Source organism: Scyliorhinus canicula, chromosome 25 (assembly GCF_902713615.1).
Source record: "Scyliorhinus canicula chromosome 25, sScyCan1.1, whole genome shotgun sequence".
NCBI lineage: Eukaryota > Metazoa > Chordata > Chondrichthyes > Carcharhiniformes > Scyliorhinidae > Scyliorhinus > Scyliorhinus canicula.
The window spans coordinates 9,151,870-9,177,599 of NC_052170.1; the positions used below are offsets into that span (position 1 = coordinate 9,151,870).

General features: G+C 45.4%; 1 protein-coding gene across 3 annotated transcripts in view; it reads left to right on the forward strand.

The window, feature by feature from the left end:
- Nucleotides 1-25,730, forward strand: part of LOC119957051 (protein Hook homolog 3-like) — a 61,524-nt gene that overhangs the window by 2,191 nt on the left and 33,603 nt on the right. For all 3 annotated transcript variants that reach the window (XM_038784660.1, XM_038784657.1, XM_038784658.1), the window contains exons 2-8: nucleotides 4,058-4,143; nucleotides 6,715-6,784; nucleotides 10,941-10,991; nucleotides 14,401-14,533; nucleotides 18,009-18,076; nucleotides 20,993-21,055; nucleotides 22,255-22,332. In XM_038784660.1, coding sequence (XP_038640588.1) covers nucleotides 4,058-4,143; nucleotides 6,715-6,784; nucleotides 10,941-10,991; nucleotides 14,401-14,533; nucleotides 18,009-18,076; nucleotides 20,993-21,055; nucleotides 22,255-22,332 — 549 coding nt within the window. The remainder of the gene's footprint in view (nucleotides 1-4,057; nucleotides 4,144-6,714; nucleotides 6,785-10,940; nucleotides 10,992-14,400; nucleotides 14,534-18,008; nucleotides 18,077-20,992; nucleotides 21,056-22,254; nucleotides 22,333-25,730) is intronic.

Here is a 25,730-nt window from a genome sequence, read left to right on the forward strand (position 1 = left end):
CATGCTAAATTGCCCTTGGTGTCCAAAAAGGTGAGGTGGGGTTACTGGGTTCCGAGGATAGGGGGAGGTGTGGGCTTAAGGGCCAGTGCAGTCGATGGGCTGAATGGCCTCCTGCACTGTAAATTTTATGATTTTTCTGTCAATTTCTCCTGCCTCTATTATGATCCTGTCACCAAGAATACCTTCCTCTCTCTGCTAGTCACTTTACAGCTTATTATTTTTTGTTTTCTTGTTTATCTGATCTTAGCGACATGGCAACAGGACTTAGGAACAGGAGTAGACCATTCAGCCCTTCGAGCCTGCTGCGCCATTCATTAAGATCTGGTTGTAGTCACAACTGCATTTTTGAGTCTGCACCTAATATCATTTAACATTTAAATTTCCCCCTCAGTCCACCCATATCTTTTTTCCATTGCTCTCAACTTTTACCTGGGCCTCCCACTGTAAAATATTCCAGTTCTGACCAAAGTCAATTACTCCCAACATTGCCTTATTTCACAGTGGCTGCACTTTTCTGTTTTGTCCTCAGCAATATATTAAGAAAGTTTGTTTAGTAGTTGTTCTGAATATATCATTTTTTTAAAAAAGTAATTTGATAATGAATGTAGTTGTTTCTTGAAAAGGAAGATTGATTTACAAAAGGGGCGACACGATTGTGGTGGATAAAATTATACGGGGCTGAGATAAGGTAGGCGGGAAAGAGATGTTTCCCCTAGCTGAGGGGTCGGTTACCCAGGAGCATAGATTTGAGGTGATTGGTCGGAGGATGAGAGGGGACATGGGGAAAACTTTTTATTACCCCCGAGGGTGGTGGGCATCTGGAATTCACTGCCTAAGTTGGTGGGTGAGGAGGAAATGCTCAACTCATTTAGAAGGTACTTGGATCTGCAGGGCTATGGACTACAGATTGGAACTTGGGATTGAAATGAACACTTTTTTCTCTTTTTCTGACTGCACAGACCCAAAGGGCTGAATGGCCTCTTTCTGCACTGTAATGTATCTATGATTCTATAGTTAGCATGCAAGATTAGTTCTGATGTGCAAAACGTGACTCCTCCTGATTGTCATGTTCTCTGATTCTACACACAAGCATTTGATGTTTAAAGAGAAAAATTTAAATATTTTATGATCCAAATGTGAGATTTTGCCTGCGGTTAATCAATGCAGGTTACATTTTTACAGGTTACATTTACAGCCCCCAGACAAGGGGCTGGTTTAGCACACTGGGCTAAATAGCTGGCTTGTAATGCAGAACAAGGCAGCAGCAGGGGTTCAATTCCCGTACCAGCCTCCCCGACCAGGCGCCGGAATGTGGTGACTTGGGGGTTTTCCCATTAACTTCATTGAAGCCTACTTTGTGACAAGCGATTATTATTATTTTACCCGCAAAATCTGCAATTTAGTATTAACTTTTAAATTTGTACAGATTTTGATGTTGAACATTCCAGATAGCGAGGTCTCTGCTGTGAAGCTGGATACCTGTGCCGTAACAAAAGTTACTTGGGGGTTGCAGGTCTTTTTGAGCATAATCTGGACTGACACTTCAGGATGCTACTGCTGTGCTGTTGCATCATCGCAGTTGCAAACCCTCAGGCGAAATGCTTAAACCAAGGCTCTGCCTGCCTGTCCTGGTTAAATTGTGCGTTAAAGCTGCCATTGTACTATGTGAAGAAGCGGAGCGAGTTCTCCCAGCCGAAAGGGAAAATGCTGGGTAATCTCAGCAAGTCTGGCAGCATCTGTAGGGAGAGAAAAGAGCTAACGTTTCGAATCCGATGACTCTTTGTCAAAGCTTTTTTAGCTCTTTTCTCTCCCTACAGATGCTGCCAGACTTGCTGAGATTTTCCAGCATTTTCCCTTTCGTTCCAGATTCCAGCATCCGCAGTAATTTGTTTTTATCCAGAGTTCTCCCAGACGTTTAGCCAGTGTTCATTCCTTAACCAATGCCACACAAGGGGAAACAAATAATCCTTTGTCTTATCACTGTTTGTGGGAAGCTGCACTGCAGCACATTGTTCTTCCATGGGAAACACTGATAAAGAATTTTAAACTTGTATAAGTTTAGTGCTACCACTTTGAGTAGTTCAGCAAATAGCACGGATGCATATAATAGGAAGACAGGCAAGCACATGAGGGAGAAAGGAATAGAAGAGTGTTCGGGTGTGATAAAGTCAGAAGGGAGGAACATCAACATAGATACAGATCAGTTGGGCCTCACAAAGTCCAGTTTGTCTGTTCCTGAGAACATTCAAACTCCTATCGCACTGTTTGGAGAATCAGAGGAAGGAGTTCATAGAATCCTTACAGTGCAGAAATAGGCCATTTGTTCCATTGAGTCTGCACCGACCCTCCAAAAGAGCACCCTACCGAGGCCCGTCCCTCCCACACCACCCATGTAACACTCGCTAACCTGCACATCTTTAGACACAAGGGGGCAATTTCTTTTAGCATGGCCAATCCATCTACCTGCAGATCTTTGGACTGTGGGGTGGAAAGCGGATTACCTGGAGAAACCCCATGCAGACACGGGGAGAAAGTGCAAACTGCACACAGTCACCCAAGGTGTGAATTGAACCCGGGTCTCTGGCGCTGTGCGGCAGCAGTGTTACCCACTGTGTCACCGTTCTTCAAGTATTCGGGACAGCCTCTTTCAACCAGTAGCTCTTACTGTTATGGGCTATTGCCAGCTGAAATTTGTCTGCCACGTAACAATGGCTGCACTTCAGTCATTGATTATGAAGCATTCAGGATGTTGTGGGCTGCTACACAGCTCTATTTTCCCTTTTTAAGGGTGATCCTTTGAATGATTTAACCATGAAATTCGGGGTTAAGGCTGAAATATTGTATTTTTAAATCACCAAATGGCCACCACAAATGAGCACAGTTTATGTCCCTACCAAACACTTAAAATTACTGTTCTGTTGAAGCCCTGACTTCTGTTGTTATTTATTCCTTTAACTTTGGTCTGTGTACACTGAATGTTTGTGCTGGCAGCTTTTAATTTGAATCCCCTGATCTATTTTCTTTGTTACACAGTCTGCACAAGAAGTCTGTTGATGGGGCCACTGTTACTTTTTAATCTACAATGCGGGAACTGCCTGTTGAAATGTGGATACTGGGTGTGATTCTCCGCTCCCACGCCGGGTGGGAGAATCGCGGGAGGGCCGCTCTGGCACCCCCCCGCGATTCTCTCCCCCCCCCCCCCCCCCCCAAATGGCGTGTCGCGTTTTGCGACACGCCGCTCGGAGAATCAACGGCGCCCCGCGATTCTCCGACCCGGGTGGGCTGAGCGGCCTGCCGTTCCCGACCAGTTCACGCCGCCAGCGGCAACCACACCTGGTCGCTGCCGGCATGAACATGGCGCCAGCAGCTGGTTTGTGGCTTGTGGGGGGTGGAGAGGGGAGTGGGCCCCACCACCGTGCTCGGGAGGGGACTGGCCCGCGATCGATGCCCACCGAACATCGGGCCGTCGTCTCAAAGGGACACACTCTTTCCCCTCCGCCGCCCCGCAAGATCAAGCTGCCACGTCTTGCGGGGCAGCGGAGGGGAAGACGACAACTGCGCATGCGCGGGTTGGCGCCGGTCAACTTGCCGCCCATGCGCGGCTGACGTCATTAGGCACGCCGGGACTTGATGCCAGCGAAGAGGCCCCGCGGCTGAGATTTACAGCACGGCCCTCCTAGCCCCACCCCCGGGGGAGAGAATAGGGGCCAGGAGCGCTCTCCAATGACGTCGTGTACCTCTCCGACTTTCACGATGGCATCGGGCCTTGCGGAGAATTCCGCCCAGTGTTATACAATCATTGACGTCTCACAGTCCAAACCAGAAACCTGCTAGACAGAACCTTTGGATGACTTCCTGTTGAAAGGGAAAAATTGCAGCCACCTCTGCTGCACTTGAATGTCAGCCTCTGTTTTTATAGTCAAAGTCCTAGTGTACAGTTTGAACTCTCAAGAGTTTGCAGTGTTCGGCGAGTCTGGAATTCAAATGGTTAGACTTTCTGTATTTCCTCCCGTTGTCTTGCCTTTGGTTTTGACATTTTGTATCTTTCTCCTCTTAGCTCCAGACATTTCACGTGCCATCGCCCTGTAATACCAAACAGCAACTGACCAGCGGAGTTGCAATCGCTCAGGTCCTTAATCATATGTAAGTTGCAAAAGAAGGTTTGTTTGCATTTGAAAGTTAACATTTGGAATTGAGAGTTGCTGATGTGAAATGTTCTTCAATCACCCACTAATAACAACCTTGGGGGGGGGTTATGATTGGCTGCAAGAGCAGGGAAAGGAGTAACTTGCCTCCTGATTCACCAGAATTTGTCCACCATGGGCGGCATGGTAGCACAGTTGTTAGCACTGTTGCCTCACAGTGCCAGGATCCCAGGTTCAATTCCTGGCTTGGGTCACTGTCTGTCTGTTTGGAGTCTGCACGTTCTCCCCCTATCTGCGTGGGTTTCCTCCCACAAGTCCCGAAAGACTTGTTAGGTAATTTGAACATTCTGAATTCTCCCTCCGTGTACCCGAACAGGCACCGGAATGTGGCAACTGAGGGATTTTCACACTAACTTCATTGCAGTGTTAATAAAAAATAAAATAAATAATCTTTATTGTCACAAGTAGTCTCACAAGTCTACTTGTGACAATAAAAATTATTATTATAAGTGCAAGTCGTGAGTGTGATGGAATACTCCTCACTTGCCTGGCTGAATCCAGCTCCTGCAAAACTCGAGAAGCTCGACACCATCCAGCACAAAGCAGCCCTGTTTGATTGGCACCTCATCTACCATCATCAACGTCCACCACCGACACACAGTGGCAGCAGTGTGAACCTTTGACAAGATTCACTTCAGCAGCTCACCAGGGCTCTGTCAACATCACTTTTCCATCCCAGCTCCCTGTACAACCTACAAGGACAAGAGCAGCACGTGCCTGGGAATCCCACCAACCTGAAGGTTCCCCTCCAAGCTACATGCCATCCCGACTTGGAAATATATCGGCCGTTCCTTCACTGTCGCTGGGTCAAAACCCTGGAACTCCCTCCCTAACAGCACAGTGGGTGTACCTACATTCTCATGACCCGTTCAAGAAGGTGGTTCACCCTCACCTTCTTGAGGGCAGTTAGGGGTAGGAAATAAATGCTTGCCTAGCCATGAAAGAATTTAAATGATGGATAAAGACGAATATGTAAGATTATGCAGTTATTTGAAAATGGGTTCAAAGGTTGTAAGCCAAGTGTAGGTAATGTTAAAAATGGTTTTATAAGAGTGGCATCTGAACGGACTTCTTGACTTTGAAACAATTGAATCTCGTGCGTCCTTACACATGTGCAGTAACATTTCCATAGTGTTCTGGCAATGCAGAATGATTAATTGAAATAAGTATGTAGAGATATAATTGTGTCCTTATACTGTTAAGTTAACTAAATTATGAATTCCTATTTCTACATTTGAAATGCAAGTGACCTCTGTAAACTTGCCATGTTGCAATACTTTCACTGCCAGGCAAGTGCGGTTTTAGACAGTCCGCCACCATTAAATATGCACACAGCAAGTTAAAATGGAAAATGTTGACAGGAAATGTGCACTTAAGATTTTTACTGTATTAATTTGTCACTGGAGGCAGTATTATAATAGAAACCCGATCCTCTTCCATGATTTCTGAGACACTGCACTACATCATGAAATTGTTTCTCTCCCGTCTCTGGAGGGCTGCCAATGGGAAAGACAAACTTATCCTTTCAGCGGGCATGGGCGTCTCTGGCTAGGCCAGAGGTCCATCCTCCTCTGCCCTTGAGAAGGTGGAGGTAAGCTGCTATCTTGTGACCGCTGCAGTCCATGATGCACCCATGGTGCTATTGGGGAGAGAGGGAGTTCCAGGAGTTTGACCCAGCGACAGTGAAGGAGCGGCGATATAATTCCAAGTCAGGGTGGTGTGTGGCTTGGAAGAGAACTTTCAGCTGGTGGTGTTCCGATTGCCGCCACTGGTGCCTACCATTTGAGGCAGTCATTCAGCTCTGATAGGAGTGGAGGTAGGCTAAACACTCAATGCTCCCATCCAAGAGAATGTTCCTGTTTTCCCCCTCTCCCTCTGACATGGCGAATGTCCTAAGCCACTTGAACAAATGAGCAGCAGGATCTCCAGCTGTTTCCTGCTTTCACCCCTGAGTCTATGCCACAATATAAAATGTGAACGCAGAGGCAATTTGAAAAGTGGAGCCAACACAAAGCAGTAACTTTCAATTTTTGTCGCTGGTTAGTAATCAAGAGGACCGGGCTAAAGCTCTGAGAACTGTGCGTTAAACCCCTCCATGGCAGCTGGTGGAATTTAAATTCAATTAATAAAATTTAGAATGGTTTTTAAACGACAATTGGTAGTTTCATGGCCGCCATCGCTGACACTGACTTTTTTTTACAGATTTTCTTTTCGCTTAATTGAATTTAAACTCCCCAACTGCTATAGTGGATTTAAAACCCTGTCTCTGGAGCACTGATCCAGGCCTCTAGATTACGAGCACAGTAACACGGCCACTGTGCTATTGTTCCCGGTGTGGAATATGCAGACTGAAGCCGTTACAAGTACCTGAAACACAACTTGTTCTCTATTTTGTGGGTCTACGTCATCTGCTACTCTGGACTTTTGTCGATATGGTTCACCCACGTTTCTGTATTGTTTCCTGGCTGGAACTACTTTCAATTATTCTCTTTGTTTCTTTCTTTCACAGTGACCCTTCCTGGTTTAATGAGGCCTGGCTAGGGCGTATTAGGGAAGACATCAGTGACTGGAGGCTAAAGGTATAGTGATAGAACACGATTGTTTTTACTCTTTCCGAAAAGGTCAACTCAAAACCAGCGCGGGGTTTTGTGGGCAGGCTAGTGGAATGGTTAAGGAATGGTTCAGAGTAACCAAAATATTCTGTGCCGTATAGAAATTATTTTGCAGTCCAAACAACTTTGAAACAAAATTCTGGTGCTCTCTACTGATGGAGAGAACGGATTTGATCCCTGCTGAAATGGGGACACTAGGTCGCAATAGCCTTTCAGCAAGCAAAAGAAACAGTCGACTGTGATTCCACGTTAAGATTGTTATCTAGAGTCATCTGCTGGGCGGTGCTCACGTCGCAGGGGGTCCAGCTTGACCGTGACACCCATTCAGAATAAACAACTTCTGTCTAGGAAGGCAGCTATTTGGTGAGCTATACGGGCAGCACGGTAGCATTGTGGATAGCACAAATGCTTCACAGTTCCAGGGTCCCAGGTTCGATTCCGGCTTGGGTCACTGTCTGTGCGGAGTCTGCACATCCTCCCCGTGTGTGCGTGGGTTTCCTCCGGGTGCACCGGTTTCCTCCCACAGTCCAAAGATGTGCGGGTTAGGTGGATTGGCCATGATAAATTGCCCATAGTGTCCAAAATTGCCCTTAGTGTTGGGTGGGGTTACTGGGTTATGGGGATAGGGTGGAGGTGTTGACCTTGGGTAGGGTGCTCTTTCCAAGAGCCGGTGCAGACTCGATGGGCCGAATGGCCTCCTTCTGCACTGTAAATTCTATGATAATCTATGAGTGTGCTGGAGGCCTTCGAACATCAGTCCAACCTTGCTCAGCATAGAACCGTAACGGTGGGAGCAGGAAAAGACGCCCATTATCCTCCCTGAACTTCTGTGTCCTCACTTGCCAGTACTGACTTGGTGGCCTGTAACTTATCCCGGGAAGAGGGTCAAAGGAGTTGTGTCCTTTATTTGTTATTGCATTGTGTACGTGCTCACCAACTGTGAAGCTTGTTCAGAGCACCTTGGATCCCAGCTGCCTGCACAGTGCTGCAGCTGTGCAGCAGGTCAATTCTGAGGAAATGCAGTTTGGTGTAAAGTCAGACAATCTGCCGGACTGTGATCTGTATTAGTAACTCAGAAAGTTGCTGGAAGATCAAAGAGAGCTGGGAACAAAGGATTGATCAATGGGCCGTTCTGTGCATCTGCTGAGAGTTAAGTGAGAGATGGCATTGCATACTCTGAGCACATGCTGTACGAGACTCGCTTTGTATTGATGTTGGCATCCAAGGGTGGCCTTGAAACCTTTAACAAGAAACTGTTATCCTTCCTGATTGGTTCACTGGATGAATGCACCTGCTGAACATTAAAGATTCCAGCCGTAGCCTCCAGCGAGTTAGCTGAAACGGTACAGTTCCTGGGAGAGAGAAGAGAAATAGATCCTGGGTCCCCACACCTACTCGCTATTTTTTTTCTTTTTTTTGGAATTTACACGCGGAGATGGGTTCAGAACATTTGGAGTGGGAGTGGCCATTCGGTTAAGGCTGATCTTCTATCTCAACTCCGTCTTCTGCACTCTATCACTTGATTCTCATCGTGCCCAAGTAACACGGGTGGGATTATCCAGTCTCATTCGATTCCCGGCTGGGTCACTGTCTGTGTGGAGTCTGCACGTCCTCCCCGTGTGTGCGTGAGTTTCCTCCGGGTGCTCCGGTTTCCTCCCACAGTCCAAAGAAGTGCGGGTTAGGTAGATTGGCCGTGCTAAATTGCCCGTAGTGTCCTAAAATGTAAGGTTAAGGGGGGGGTTGTTGGGTTACGGGTATAGGGTGGATACGTGGGTTTGAGTAGGATGATCATTGCTCGGCACAACATCGAGGGCCGAAGGGCCTGTTCTGTGCTGTACTGTTCTATGTTCTATGGCGGGACTGTCACAAGTGAAAACTCCGTTCACTTTCAGCTGCACCGGAAAATCCGAACTGCAAATCGAGGACGGAGAATTTTGGCTCCAGTGAAATGCTTTTTTTTTGTTACATTGAACAGATTGCAACAAAAGTGCAGCATTTTGAAATAATCTTTGTTGTAACATGGTCAAGGTTATCATTCACAGCCTTTATTCACTCTCTCTCTCTCTCTCTCTCTCTCTCTCTCCTCCCTCTCTCTCTCCTCCCTCTCTTCTCTCGTCTCTCTCTCCCCTCTCTCTCTCCCTCCCTCTCTCTCTCCCTCCTCTCTCTCTCCCTCCCTCTCTCTCTCCCCTCCCTCTCTCTCTCCCCTCCCTCTCTCTACCCTCCCTCTCTCTCCCTTCCCTCTCTCTCCCCTCCCTCCTCTCCCCTCCTCTCTCTCCCCTCCCTCTCTCTCTCTCCCCTCCCTCTCTCTCCCCCCCTCTCCCCTCTCTCTCTCCTCCCTCTCTCTCTCTCCCCTCTCTCTCTCCCTCCTCCTCTCCTCCCCCTCCCTCTCTCTCTCCCTCTCTCTCCCTCCTCTCTCTCCTCCCTCTCCTCTCCTCCCTCTCTCCCTCCCTCTCTCTCTCTCTCTCTCTCTCTCTCTCTCTCTCTCTCTCTCTCTCTCTCTCTCTCTCTTTCTCTCTCTCTCCTCTCTCCTCCCACTCTCGCACAAATGGCGAGCACTGTGGCTTCACAGCACCGAGGTCCCAGGTTCAATTCCTTGCTGGGTCACTGTCTCCCTGTGTCTGCGTGGGTTTCCTCCGGGTGCTCCAGTTTCCTCCCACAGTCCAAAGACATGCAGGTTAGGTGGATTGGCCATGCTAAATTGCCCTTCATGTCCAAAAAAGGTTAGGAGGGGTTATTAAGTTAGGATAGAAGTGAGGGCTTATGTGGGTCGATGGGCCGAATGGCCTCCCTCTTCTCTCCACTCGCTCTCTCTCTCTCTAACTTTGTCTCACAGGTGACTATTTTCTATTTGCAAAAAAATGCCATTCATCCAAGTCGTGTTCCATGTCTACCTTCAGTTTCTGTAAATCTACTTAATCTTGGTTTCCTCTTTCAATTGATTCCTCATGACTTGTGCCACTCACTGCTAAATGCTCTGCTAATATTCACTCTCCAGGCCCAAGCATGAAGACTGGGCAACATTCAAGAGGTCCAACCATGTTTATCAGTCCATTTTCTAGCAGGATCCTAAAGCTTCACAGAGTAAAGGGGATAGTTTTATCCTTGCCAAATGGCTACACTAAATCGCAGTGTATAAGTCAACCGGGCGACCCCATTATTCCGGCCCCAAAAATCATGTTTTTGCATAGACTTGGGAGTGCAAGCCGACCCACTCACTTTTCAGCCACAACCTGATATACTCTCATTAGAGGTCAGCCTCAATGTTTCAATTTGAACTTTTAAATTATACTCTGCATCCAAGTCGACCCCCATTTTTGGAGGCATCTTTTGAGACTGACATCTACGGGCATTAAATGCACAGCTGCAAGTACTACTGTAAAATTAAATTTTGGGGAGCTGAGTCAGTACAAGTATTTTGTGCGGTATCCTGAAGTGTATTTGTTGGATTGTGCTTGCTAAAGTCCGTCATGCAGCTCTTTTTTAAATCCATTTTTGGGGCATAAAACTAAATAACCAGAGCAGAGTTAAGTATTACAACTGTAGTAATCTGCAGGATGTCCTTCACGTGTGTGTTTATAGCTGTAAAAAAGAAGTTCGTTATTGAGACTAATCTGCTTGATTATCAGCAGGGGCAAGTACAAATGGCCTTTTGCCTACTGTTGAAATAACATGCAAACTTTGAACCTTGTTTTTAAAAATATATCAATTACTAACGAACCAAACCTAAATCCTGTGTAGTATCTGAGTAAACATTTCCTCTAATAATGGAGTTACAAAGAGAAAATTCAGTGTTAAATAGTGATTTTCTTGCTTAATACCCAAAATAACTTGCTGGCTAATAGACAAGAGGGTAAAATACTAATTATGCTGCTATGTTGCCATCTCTAAATTTCCTGTTTGTGTTAAAAGCTTATCACACTAGTGTGAGTGCATGTGAACAAGCTTTAAATTACATAGGAAAGCGCAAGCTAAAGTGGATTTTTCACATCCTGGTTGAGCTGTAGTTGCTGTTTGAACTGTAATGGTTTTTTTTTAAGTTTGCGATGAACCGAATTCCTGAGCATTCCCTTCCTTTGTGCTTGCCGGAGAGATTCTGACTGTTTAAAAATCTCTTGTCACATAGGTGAGCAACCTGAAGAAAATCCTTCAGAGCATGTTGGAATATTATCACGACGTAAGTATTGCTAAACCTGCGGTGCACTGGCTTATATCTCAGCAGTCTGAAATTTGCAATGTTGCCACACCTGGCCATAAACCATAGCTGTGCCTCTTCGATACACTAAGTGTGGTAATAATGCTGAACATGTTTCAGGACCTTTAAAACTCCGTAAAGTTGCGCAGTGGGTTAGCCCTGCTGCCTCACGGCGCCGAGGTCCCAGGTTCAGTCCCGGCTCTGGGTCACTGTCCATGTGGAGTTTGCACAGTCTCCCCGTGTTTGCGTGGGTTTCGCCCCCACAACCCAAAAGATGTGCAGGATCGGTGGATTGGCCACGCTAAATTGCCCCTTAATTGAAAAAAAAAGAATTGGGTCCTCTAAATTTTAAAAAAAACTCAGTAAAGTTACGGTAGAACTGCTTTATGCCATTTTTCATTGGCAAGTACAGTGAATGGTGTAGTGTTCTGTGGTTTGCCTCTAAATGTGTGTATCATCTATTGAGAAATAATATCAATTTGCAGTGCATGTGCTTCTCTTCAGCATGTGACAGTGATTTAGAGGCAGTTAATATATATTTTTTGTTTTCTAGGCAATCGGATACAATAAGGCATTTATTTTAAAATTTGGTGTTTAAATTCAGACCATTGTGGCTTTTGTGGTAGAGTTTTTTCCATCTTCATTCTAATTGCGTTTTCACGGTGTCCTATGCAGCAAATTACATTACTGTGCCTTTCAGTGTGTAAAGTTGGTATATTTCGTAATCTTGCCAGCTCCATTGGCAATGACTGTGAGAGCATTGCTTGTAGTTGTTTAGGCAAAAGGAGGTTTAGACGGAGGGGTTTGCATGTAAGGACTTTCCTGTGGCATTGTTGCTCTGGGGGCTTTCATGAAAATTTTCCAGCAAAGATTACGATGGGGGTCATCTCCACCCATGTTAATATTTCTGCCTGTATTATTAAATTTATCAATCGCAGTCGCTCATCTCCCAAGCTCCTCAGACTATGCAACGGTCATATAATGCTCACCATATCAAATACAGGCACACATCCAGAATTTTAAATTTTTTTTATTTTTAATTCATGAAAAATTGTCTTAAAGTGCTGCATTATGATTATGGAAAGTCAGTTGGGTGGTACAAAGGGCTACAAGTTGCCTCGGCTCCCTTTCTTCCATCCCTTAGCACCACCGCCACTTTTGAGAAGGCAGGTCAGTCTGTAAGGGAACATTGTCAGGAGCAGCACGGCAGCACAAGTGGATAGCACTGTGGCTTCACAGCCCCAGGGTCCCAGGTTCGAGTCCCCGCTGGGTCACTGTGCGGAGTCTGTACGTTGTCTGCGTGGGTTTCCTCCGGGTGCAGACCAAAGACATGCAGGTTGGGTGGATTGGCCATGCTAAATTTCCCTTAGTGACCAAAAAAAAATGTTTGATGGGATTATTGGGTTAAGGGGATAGGGTGGAAGTGTGGGCTTAAGTGGATTGGTACAGACTCGATGGGCAGAATGGCCTCCTTCTGCACTCTATGTTCTATGTATTGTCAGTAGGCTCGATCACCTTAATTCAGTTGGCAGCACTCACCCCTGAGTTGGAAGCCACTCTGTGTTGAGTCCACAATTGGCGCACAATGTCAGCCGATCTGCCATTGCTGTTGGATGTGCGAGGCCTATCTTCTCTGGTGAGTCTGAAAAATTTCATGCCAGTTATTCAAAGAGTGAGGGGTTCTCTTGGATTTTCTGACCAATACGTTTCCGTCAACCGGTATCGCTTGAGAACAGATTGTCTGGTGATTTATACATTGCCCGATGGAAGTAGTTGGAAAAGTGCGTAAGCCGGGTGGGAGGGATCCTTGATTATGCTGCCCGCTTTCCCCTGGCAGGAGGTGTAGATGGAGTCCATGAATGGGAGGCAGGTTCGTGTGATGGACTGGGCGGTATTCACGACTCTCTGAAGTTCCTTGCGGTCCTGGGCCGAGCAGTTGCCATACCAGGCTGTGATGCAACCCGATAGAATGCTTTCTATAGTGCATCTGTAAAAGTTGGTACGGGTTAATGTGGACATGCCGAATTTCCTTAGTTTCCTGAGGAAGTATAGGCGCTGTTGTGCTTTCTTGGTGATAGCGTCGACGTGAGTGGACCAGGACAGATTTTTGGTGATGTGCACCCCTAGGAATTTGAAACTGCTAACCATCTCCACCCTGGCCCCGTTGATGCTGACAGGGGTGTGTACAGTACTTTGCTTCCTGAAGTCGATGACCAGCTCTTTAGTTTTGCTGGCATTGAGGGGAGAGATTGTTGTCGTTACACCACTCCACTAGGTTCTCTATTTCCCTCCTGTATTCGGACTCGTCGTTATTTGAGATCCGGCCCACTATGGTCGTATCGTCAGCAAACTTGTAGATGGAGTTGGAACCAAGTTTTGCCACGCAGTCGTGTGTGTACAGGGAGTAGAGTAGGGGGCTAAGTACGCAGCCTTGCGGGGCACCGGTATTGAGGACTATTGTGGAGGAGGTGTTGGTGTTCATTCTTACTGATTATGGTCTGTTGGTCAGAAAGTCAAGGATCCAGTTGCAGAGTGGAGAGCCAAGTCGTAGGTTTTGGAGCTTTGATATGAGCTTGGCTGGGATTATGGTGTTGAAGGCGGAGCTGTAGTCAATAAATAGGAGTCTGATGTAGGAGACCTTGTTTTCGAGATGCTCTAGGGATTAGTGTAGGGCCAGGGAAATGGCGTCTGATGTGGACCGGTTGCGACGGTATGCGAATTGAAGTGGGTCAAGGCGATCTGGGAGTATGGAGGTGATGCGCTTCATGATATACAGCACTTGGGGAAAGGATAAGCTCCTTCCCAATAATAGCAGGCTGAACAGGAGTATAGCGCTCTACTTAATGGCCGGGTCAGTAAGGGTGGTGCTCCAATGCATACAGACCCGAAGGTCTGAGATTCACAGTCTGCTTTTTGCTGGATTTTGCTAACTTCATATAAGGCCCTAACATTTACATTTGACTTTATTGTCCCCAAGCCAGGAAAGATAAACCATTCAAGGGTTCCGGATTTACTGTCCAGTGACCTCTGGAGAATGTATTAAAACAGCCTTCTGATTATGATATTAACCAATCCTTACTCTTAAGGTCTTTAAAAACTAATGGTGCAAAGGTGAACTCGAGTCTGTGTACAATTACCCCCATCAGACCTTTTGGGCAAGAAACGAAGAATGGTGAAAATATAAAAGAAAATTGGAATAGACTGGCCGCTCTGCATTGGCAGGATAGATTAGGTGCAAAAAATGGTTTAAGAAAAAAACCATTTTAAGTTTTTAAATGTTACATTTTAAGTTTTGGCAGCGTCTGGTGTGCTGAAAGTGGAGAATTATTAATGAGTGCTTCAGGTTAACCTTAATCCGATTTATTATTTCCCCCCGCCGTCCCCCCTTCAGGTTCTAGGTCACCAGATTTCAGAGTACAGTCTGCCCGAGGTTAACCTGATAGGAGAACACTCCGATGCAGCAGAGCTCGGCCGATTGCTGCAGCTGGTGCTTGGCTGCGCCGTCAGTTGTGAGAAGAAACAAGGTAAGGTGCCGGCTGTTAATAGTGGGCCGTGCTGTATGTCCTCACTTGCTGCTGTGCAACGTTAAAAATTGAGGAAGGGGAGGCTGCAGCGGATCATTGAATGCTGCCCTTGAATGCCATCTGGCTTCCAGTACATCCCAGAGGGGTGCAGGACGAAAGTCTGTTCAGGCAACCTTGGTCATGTAGAGTTTGTTTTAATTTCATGAGATGTGGGCAAGTCAGAACATTTATTGTCCATCCCCAATTGCCCTTGGACTGAGTGGCTTGCTGTTAAAAGGCAATCACATTGGTGTAGGTCTGGAGGCACATGTCGGCTTGGCTGGGTAAGGACGGCAGATTTGCTCCCCTAAAGGAACATTGGTGAACCAGGTGGGTTGTTATGACAATCGATGGTCACCATTACTGAGATGAGCTTTAAATTATTTGAAGTTGCATTCCACCAGCCTGCCTTGGTGGGTTTTGAACCCATGTCCTCAGAGCATTAGCCTGGATTTCTATATTACTGGTCCAGTGGCGTTACCACTATGCCACCATCTCCCCACAAGAGTGTACTGATGATTTAGACTCGGGTAGTGTCAGTCCACTTGTGAATAAGTGCAGAACTGGCCATCGGACACCAAGGGTTAGCCCTGTGACAATCAACTGAAAAAGAAAATGCCACCATTGCAAAAGCATCAGGGAGTGGGATAGCGTAGAGCGCCATGCTGCATTGAGTCACACCTTACATGACCTGGGAATGGTTGATACTGTCACAATGGGGGTGGGGTGCTCTTTCGGAGGTCGGTGCAGACCTGATGGACCGAATGGCCTCTTGCACAGTAAGGATTCTATGATTAAAACGTTTTTACATTAAACAGCAACTGTTTGCTAAAGACTCAAAAAAAGTGCACAAAAATGTCATTAATAGAACTTCTAAGGAATTTGAACCTTAATTTTGGGCGATGGGGAAAGGATGAGCGAGACCACAACAAATGTATAAGATCTAAGCTCTGCAGTCCTGCCACGTCCATCCATGAATGGTGGTCAACAATTGAACAACTCGCTGGAGGAGGATGCTCCACAAATATCTCCATCCTCGGTGATGGAGGAGCCCAGCACCTATGTGCAAAAGACAAGACTGAGGCAATCGCAACAATCTTCAACCAGAAGTGCCGAGTGGATGATCCATCTGGGTCTCCTCCAGAAGTCCCCAGCACCACAGATGTCAATCTTCAGCCAATACGATTTGCTCCTCGTGATATCAAGAAACAGCCAAAGGCATTGGATACTGCAAAGGCTATGGGCTCTGACAACGTTCCAGCAATAGTACAGAAGACTTGTGCTCCAGAACATGCCGTACCCCTAGCCAAGCTGTTCCAGTACAGCTGCAACACTGGCATCTACCCAGCAATGTGGAAAATGCCCAGGTGTGTCCTGTACACATGAAACAGGACAAATCCAACCCAGCCAATTAATGCCCTATCGGTCTACTCTTCATCATCAGCAAAGTGATGGAAGGAGTCATCAACAGTGCTATTAAGTGGCACTTACTCAGCAATAACCTGCTCACGGATGCTCAGTTTGGGTTCTGCCAGGGTCACTCAGCTCCTGACCTCATTACAGCCTTGGTTCAAACTTGTACAAAAGAACTGAATGTCTGAGGTGAGAGTGACTGCTCTTGGCATGAAGGCAGCATTTGACCGAGTATGATTTCAAAGAGCTCTCGCTAAACTGGAGTCGAAGGGAATCAGGGGAAAACTCTCCACTGGTTGGAGTCGTACCTGGCACAAAGGAAAATGGTTGCGGTGGCTGGACATCAATCATCTCAGCTTCAGGACATCACTGCAGGGGCCCCTCAGGGTAGTGTCTTAGGCCAAACCATCTTCAACTGCTTCATCAATGACCTCCCTTCCATCATGAGTGGGTATGTTTGCGGATGACTGGACAATGTTCAGCACCATTCACGACTCCTCAGATAATGAATCACAGAATTTACAGTGTAGAAGGAGGCCATTCTGCCTATAGAGTCTGCACAGGCCCTTGGAAAGAACACCCTACTTAAGCCCACACCTCCATCCTATCCCCATAACCCAGTAACCCCGCCCTAACCTTTTATTGGACACTAAGTGCAATTTAGCATGGCCAATCCACCTAACCTGCACATGTTTGACTGTGGGAGGAAACCGGAGCACGCGGATGAAACCCACGCAGACACTGGGAGAGCATGCAGACTCCGCACAGACAGTGACACAAGCCAGGAGTCGAATCCAGTTCCCTGGCATTGTGCTACCACAGTGCTAACTACTGTGCTACCATGCCACCCCTTGTCCGTGTCCAAATGCAGCAAGATCTGGACAATATCCAGGCTTGGGCTGACAAATGGCATTCATGCCACACATGTGCCAGATAATGACCATCAAGACAGGATCTAACCACCGCCCCTTGACATTCAATGGCATTACCATCGCTGAATCCCCCACAATCAACATCCTGGGAGTCCACCATCTATAAGGCACAAGTCAGGAGTGTAATGGAATACTCTCCACTTGCCTGGATGAGTACAGCTCCAAAAACACTCTCAGGAAGCTCAACACCATCCAGAACATAGCAGCCCCTTGATTGCTCTCCCTTCCACAAACATTCAAACCTTCCACCACTGACAAACAATGGCAGCCGTGTGCACCATCTACAAGATGCACAGCAGTAACTCACCAAGGCTCCTTAGACAGCACCTTCCAAACCCACAACCACTGCCATCTAGAAGGACAAGAGCAGCACGTACATGGGGACCCCACCACCTGGAGGTTCCCCTCCAAGTCACTCACCACCCTGACTTGGAAATATATCGGCCATTCTTCAACTGTCACTGGGGCAACATCCTGGAACTCCCTCCCTAACAGCACAGTGGGTGTACCTACACCTCGAGGACTGCAGCGGTTCAAGAAGGCAGCTCACCACCACCTTCTGAAGGGCAGCTACGGATGGGCAATAAATGCTGGCCTAACCAGCGATGTCACATCCCATAAACCAATTTTTTTAAAAAGCTGCTCCAGGATGTTGCACTTTAGTTCAAAAAAAAGGCAAGAAATTCTAAAAATTGTTCCCTGAAGGCCTGTGGTACTTTCTAGGACATGGATCTTTCCATATCTGTTATTAAGCCAGTTGTCTTTCATTTGTAAAATCCTTTCTCTTTCTGCCTCTAACCCGGCCCACAAATGGAATGCTGCGTTGGCAAGTGGCATTCCATTAAACAACCCAGCTGCTCATTGGCAAAATTCAGCAGAGGGAGAGTACCGGGTTCAAATGGCACTGCAGGCTGGAATTAGAAATCTGCCCTTGAGAAGAGGGACTTTTATGCTGTAACGCAGCACTGGCTAGCTCAGGTTGCTTCTGAAAGTTCTCAATGCAACTTCTGGCCCCTGAGATTACTGCATTTTTCTTTTAACACGATGAATGTGATACTGTACGACAACTGAAGCACTTTTTCCCCTTTCAGAATACATCCAGCGTATCATGACGCTGGAGGAGTCTGTTCAACACGTTGTCATGACGGCCATCCAGGAGGTAAGCTGAATGTAGCTCCTTTGAAGCTGCCGTCTCCCTGTTTGACGCTCCGCTGAGCCATTTACACTGAAAATGTACAGACAGGGAGTGAGAATATAGCAGATGTTTGGCTTCACAGTCAATCTCGGATAAAACAATGCGTGTGTCAGGTTTCAGAGCACCTAGGGCAGCACGGTGGGGTAGAGGTTAGCACTGCTGCCTCACGGCGCTGAAGACCTGTGTTCGATCCCGGCTCTGGGTCGCTGTCCTTGTGGAGTTTGCACATTCTCCCCGTGTCTGCGTGGATCTCGCCCCCACGACCCAAAGATGTGCCGGGTAGGTGGACTGGCATCGCTAAATTGCCCCTTTAATTGGAATTTTAAAAAAAGTTTCAGGGCACCAGCATGTCCCACCTTGGGACAATGGGGTACGAATGTATGTTTTATTATCCCTCCCCCGCCAGGTCTGTTGAGCTTCTTATCTGAGCCCTTAATCTCCATTACAGCTTGAATTCTCAGTCCAAACCTTCATGGTTATTCAGATTAAAACCAGCAATTGTGATTTTCAATCAAAATCTACTGATGCAACAATACCAATTTGAACATTTACTAACATTTTTATGGCATAACGCTGGAGAAAGCAGAAACTGCTGCTTCTTACTGGAAAAATAATTTAATTTTGTCAGTAAGACTCGATTTAGTAAGCTTCTATGCTTTTAATTATTTTTGGTTTTCTGCCTGGTCCTTTTTGTTAGGAAGACTTAATTTAGTCAGCTTCTATGCTTTTAATTAGTTTTGTTTTTCTGTCTGGTGCTTTTAATATATTGGTAATTCATTTAAAATACAATTACTTGCAAAACATGAACATTCTGAATAATTAAATTATAATTTCAAGAATTTGGACAAATTTTGGTTCAGTGGCTCACTTAATTTCAAGCCCTTTTTAAAATGTTTATGTCGAGCGATGAATGTTTAAACCCCTCTTTTAGATATAAATAAATTATGGGAAATAAATAAACCAATATAACACTAAGCTGGTGGTGGGAATAGAAGTCATGAAAGAAAGAATTGATCTTTAAAAAGCGCTGTTGTGTGGAAATCCCACTGACACTTGTAAGTGCTCACAGCTGCTTTGCACAGAAATGCAGCAGCCAAATGTGCACAGCAGATTCTGTCAAATACTGAGAAAATAGTCAGTAATTCTATTTTTCCTTTTGGGTTGCTTGAAGGGTGACTCTTGGTCAGGCTGCAAGAGAATAGTCTGCGAATAGTGCCATAGGTCTTTTGTTTCCACCCGGCCCAAGCAGACGGGATTCCTGTTTTCATGGCTTACTCCAAAGGACAGTCTGTCCCAACAGTTTAGCACTAGGTTTAAGTGTTAACCATTTTGAGTGTTCACGTCCTTGAGTGGGGTTCGAATCCACGATCTTTAGACATCTTGAGGCAAGAGCTAATGTGTTGAATGCAAGTAATTGTCATTTTACATATTTTTTGCAATGATGTTTTTAAAACCTGGGTTAAGATGCACACAGTCTGCTAGGGGCTGGTTTAGCACAGGGCTAAAGAGCTGGCTTTTAAAGCAGACCAAGGCAGGCCAGCAGCACAGTTCAATTCCCCTACCAGCCTCCCCGAACAGGTGCCGGAATGTGGCGACTAGGGGCTTTTCACAGTAACTTCATTTGAAGCCTACATGTGACAATAAGCGATTTTCATTTTTTAATTTCAAAGCTGCGATTAAGGGGTCGTAACAGTGAGGTAACCACTGATCTTGCAGGTGAAGTGCTTTGGTATTCAGCAGCCTGTTCCAAGACGTGTTTGTGACCGTCAGTCAATACGAATAAGTAAAAGGGGGGAGGAGGGAGAGAAACAAGACGGGCAACTAAGAGAGAGGAAAGGAGGGGGAGGGGGAGGGGGTTAGGCAGGAGGGGCGGCCATGATGGGAGGGGGGAATGGTGGAGGACATCAAACAAAATACAGGGCAAGGTGGGAGCTAGTAGGGAAAAGCAGTGGGGACACCCGCAACAGCAATGCCAAGGCGGATGCCAAAAGCATCCCCTTCCCCCAGGTATGTTCTAGTACCAGGAGGCAGCAGGTACGTAACTAAAATATAGTTGTTGCAGCAACTGACCACCAGGTGCACAAAAATAGGGACCCCCACACCTGTACATGGATTACATTTGAGAGTATACTTATTCATTTGTTGTATAATTCTGTTTCCTTTTTTTCTCCTTATATACCCACTTTATTTATTGAATGTCTTCTGTAGTATAGTGGGATGCCCTGAAGAAGGGCGCAATGTATCAATGTAAAACCAATGAAAATATATATTTTTTTATAAAAAAAGTAAGTTAAATTTTCTCCTTTTACTAAAGAACCTGTAACGGTAAAGCTATTTCTCTGTTGTGAACTTGGTGATTTCTATTCTGTGTTTAATTTAGCTTGTTTTAACGTAAAAGATACCTATTGGTCAGTGTTAACACTTTTGTGGTGCAGTAACATTGCCTCACAATTTTACAAATTGGGTTCTCCTCCGGGATCCTAACCCTAAGTTGACACTTGGTTTGAATGATAGCATTTTTGCCCTCTAAATAGGAACCCTATATTTAATAGAAGTGATGAACAGAAGGTGTTTATATTTGTGTGATTTTAGTAATCCTCCTATGTCCGATTTCTTTAATGGCCACGTTAATACCCATTCTCCTGTTTCATAGCGGTGTCCCTCTGTTGGTGGGTTCTTTCTGCCCCTGTGCAACTGAACATTGGGTATTTTCTAAAGGCAATTAAAAAGTATCCAATTTTATCTTTGTAGCTCTACTACTGATTATAAAACTCTTGCTCACTTCCCAGTGCGCATCTTTCTCGTTACCGCAAACTTTATATTTCCTGCTACCATCCATCACTTCACTGTTATTGATCATCATTTTGTCTTTTCCTCCAGCTTTTGACCAGAGACCCTTGTGAATCACTGCATAGCGACAGCTATAGCGACGTGGATTGCCAGGTAACCGATTGTTGAATTTAGCTATTGTTTACACTAGCAGGCAGCATGGTAGCACAGTGATTAGCACCGTTGCTTCACAGCTCCAGGGCCCCAGGTTCGATTCCCGGCTTGGGCCACTGCCTGTGTGGAGTCTGCACATTCTCCCCGTGACTGCGTGGATTTCCTCCGGGTGCTCCGGTCTCCTCCCACAAGCTCTGAAGACGTGCTTTTAGGCAATTTGGACATTCTGAATTCTCCCTCAGTGTATCCGAACAGGTGCCAGAATGTGGCGACTAGAGGCTTTTCACAGTAACTTCATTGCAGTGTTAATGTAAGCCTACTTGTGACAATAAAGATTACTTTACTTTAATCCAATTGCAAGTTGGTAGTGTTGTGCATTGAGGCCTTGTGGCACAGTGGGTAGCGCCCCACGTCTGAACCAGAAGTTTCTGGTTCGAGTCCCACTTGATGGCCGCGGAAGGTGACTGCACAGGTTGATTATCAGCCTGTAAATCCTTCCGGAGACCTATAGCAGTGGTAAGAGCGGGAGCGTCTCCTAGTCGGCCATTGATATGGAGTGGAGCTCTTCGAGCTGTCCTCAGGCAGCAGGGTAGCATGGTGGTTAGCATAAATGCTTCACAGCTCCAGGGTCCCAGGTTCGATTCCCGGCTGGGTCACTGTCTGTGTGGAGTCTGCACGTCCTCCCCGTGTGTGCGTGGGTTTCCTACGGGTGCTCCGGTTTCCTCCCACAGTCCAAAGATGTGCGGGTTAGGTGGATTGGCCATGCTAAATTGCCCGTAGTGTCCTAAAAAGTAAGGTTAAGGGGGGGTTGTTGGGTTACGGGTATAGGGTGGATACGTGGGTTTGAGTAGGGTGATCATTTCTCGGCACAACATCGAGGGCCGAAGGGCCTGTTCTGTGCTGTACTGTTCTATGTTCTATGTTCTACAACAGGCTAGTGACTTGTCCCAGAAAAAGCATGTTATGAAAGCAGACATGCTTCACCTGTCTTGTGCGTCTCTAGGCTCGGGAATTGTTATGTATATTAAAAATATATATTGTTTGGCATTTACAGCGGAGGTCAGTGGACAGTTTACTTCACAGATTTGTTTAGATCCCGACGTTGCTGTCGGGCTCACTACACGGCTACTCTCATGTACCCAAGAGCGAATAAAGTAACATGTTGAGATTATCGAATTGAAACAATCTTTTCCTTCCAGTTGAAGAGATTCAGTCTGTGTGACGAGGTGGATTCAAAGGATGAACTCTCTCAGCGTTGTCATGAACTGGATCTCCAGGTGTGTGCTTAAAAATGAGTTGGATTTATACAGTGTCTGTGCAGCAGTAGAAAGATTTTTGAACGGGATCAGTAATTGGTATTGACAATATTGCACATAAAACTAACAACTGATTTGTTTTAACTTTATGACAACTGTTTTTTTTCCTCTCAAACGCACACTGCACTCTCCCTGCCTACATTATTAGTGGCAGCCTCGTGCGGAGGGAAATGCAGCTTCAATCCCCTTTCCCTAAACACATTGGATGCTCTACTATATTAAGGGTGCTATAAAAATGCTCCCCTTGACATTGTTTCCACTTTAACAAAACATTTCATCTCAAACACAATGCCTCAGTAGTTTATTCTTCCTAAATAAAATCCAGATGCTAATACCGATTTTTATTTTGGTATTTTTTCACCCAACCCCTGCTATTAACTCTTCCTGGGACTGCAGAGACCTGACTTTGCATGTGATATCAGCCTGTCCAATGTTGCAAAGCACTGTGTAGCACTTTTTTGAACCTCTGCACATAAACTTAAACTGTTCTCCCCTGTGCCTGCATGGGTTGCACCCCCACAACCCAAAGATGTGCAGGTTAGGTGGATTGGTGATGCTAAATTGTCCCTTAATTGGAAAAGAAAAATTAATTGGGTACTCTAAATTTATAACAAAAAATAAACTTTAAATTGTTATTTTTAATGAAACCCAGTGACGCCCTTAAGAGAGAACTAACTCATTAAAATTAAACCAGATTTTAAAAGTGCTCTGGGGGGTACGTGGCTTTACTCGGAAACCTCTCGACATTTTATAGACTTATTCGTTGTTGTGTTTTTACAATGCCGATGCTACAACCTGCTGCCGCCCACACAAAACCATTGAGAAGGAGCGACCCGCAGTGCATGCAAGTCCTGTCGCACAGCACTCTCTCTCTCTCTCTCTCTCTCTCGGCTGTGAGAGCTAGATTCAGAGCTGGGCTAGGTACTGCCTCGGTTGGTACAGACTCTGTAGCTAACAGTTTCCAGTTCAACAGCAACCGATATCCTCGTGTCAAGTTAATTATCCCCCACCTCCCCACAAAAATATACATTTGTGTTCACTTCTTGCTCACCTGCCCCCTCCCAAAAAGATGAAAAGTGACACTGGTAAATTGCAATTAGCTTTGCAGCCCTTGTTCCCAAATAGTAAGTACTTGAAAGGGTTCTCTTTTAAATAGAGGATTGTCTAGAAGGTGAATTAAAAACATTGATGTATACCTAAACCCCTAACTGATTACACTGGTTAGTCTGGTGTCCTTCAGATGCAGTTCTGACCATTTTTTATTACTTGAGGCCAAGGTTAATATATAATATAATTTTAAGCAAAGAGTTTTTTTTTAATTTAAAAAAAAAATGTTTTGCAGGATCATAAATATGATAAGTTGGTGCAACCGAGCGTAACGTTTCTGAGAGACTTTATTCAACTTGTAGTTGTGGTGGCTGTCTCAGTAATCTTTTAACATGTGAAACAACGTTACTGACATTGCATTCCTTCAGCTAGCAAAATAACATGATTGCTGGTATTTCTCTGATAATTGAGAACTGATTTTCTGACCAAATTAAATTAATGCACCTAGAGAATGGCGCTTATGCGGAAATGGCTCATTTTGTTAATTGGGGGAGCAGGGGAAGCATGCCAAGTGGAAGGATTGGCCCCATTGCAAATGCTCTGTTGTCACTGGACAACTAATAATATTAGAGCTAAACTATGCCAGCTGTGATGATGCTATTCCAAAGTTTGACCTTTTACTCAACTATTTAAAAGCAAGGTCATTTTTAGCCGTCGTGATTCAGAAGCTTCCAATGTAGCCCCCCTACTGATTTTAAAACTATATGTTCCCATGATAATCTTGTCACCAAATGGCCTTTGTCTTTGATTGCAGGGAAGTTAGTTGAAATCACCAAAGGAATAACTTTCCTGGGTGAAATGGCAGTGCCCTTAAGGGAAGGAGAAGCAAGGTGATCAGCAGTTAGGGATGGGCAGTAAATGAAGACCCAGCCAGCAACGCCCACATCCCATAAATTAATTTTTTTTTTTAAAAAGGCATGGAGTGGAGAGAGTAAAATAGAAACAGCCTTAATCTGTAGACTTGCACTGTTAAACCAGCGCAGGTAATTTGGGTTTATTCCACCTGCAGCACCCCATGTGCCTGGCTCTCTATTCGTATTAGTTATTTTATTCAATAACAAAATGATTGGCACAGTTTGAACAGACAAGGAAAGACTATGAGCCAAAGATCTGTCTGCAGGCAGAGCACACACACACAATGATGATGGTTAGTTCTTACTGTAACGTGTGTGGACTTGTGCGGGGCTATACTCCTTGCAAAGTACCAAAAGACAACAATCTGTTTGCAACATTGGAAAAATGACGTTCCAAATTTAAATCCAAATTGCAGAGGTCAGGCAGCAAGTTAGATCCCGAACACGGGCCAGAGTTATTTTCTTCCCGCCAATCAATATTGCACCACATGACCAGATAATATGTGGCCCCTTTTAACTGTGTAGCCAAGTTGCGCAATACATACTTTCCACAAAGGGACGAGAGATTCTCACCATAAAGCTTTTTTAGTGATGCTCCTGAAAAGCAAAAGAAAACCAGTGTTTATTTTTTTAAATGCCCTTGAGGATTTGTTTGTCCAATGTCTGTTAGTGGCAGAACCATGGGGGCAAAGTACAGAACACATCAGGCTAAGTATACAAATTCGCTAAGTGTACAAATACACTATGTGGACTGCAGAGTTTCAAGGAGGTGACTCACCACCACCTTCTCGAGGGCAGTTAGGGGTGGGCAATAAATGTTGGGTCTAGCCAGCAGCGCCCACATCAAACAAACACATCTTTTTCTTTTCTTGTAAATGGTCCAAATATGAATTTGAACCATCCATGTGAGAGGTTAATCCTTCTAGAAAGTGATCATCAATCCTTGGCTCCTCCTGTGCGTGGGGGATGTGACACCTTTGAAGCTGAGAAGGGTCTGCCTGTAAGGTGTGGTACAGAACTCGCTGGATAAAATATTCCTAGAGAGCGAGAGAGAATTATTTGGGAATACATCACAAATATCATGTGCCATTCCATGCAAAGTTACATTATTCAGTTCAGTAATTTGTCTAATACATTTGCTTCATAAGGGCAAAAGAATAAATGGCCAAAAAAAATCTCACTAAGGGAGCCAGGTTAAGGTAAGGTTTTAAAAACAGTAGACTACTTATTTAAAAAAATATATATATAGTTTTAACAATGGCTCTGTACACTGCTATACAAGTATATTAACCGACTTGGAGTCAAAGTTCTGCATGAGCACATCTCATTAACAGCGTAACCTAAATGCTATCTCGAGCATGGCTTTTATAATAATGGCTTACATTTTCTCTTTGCAAT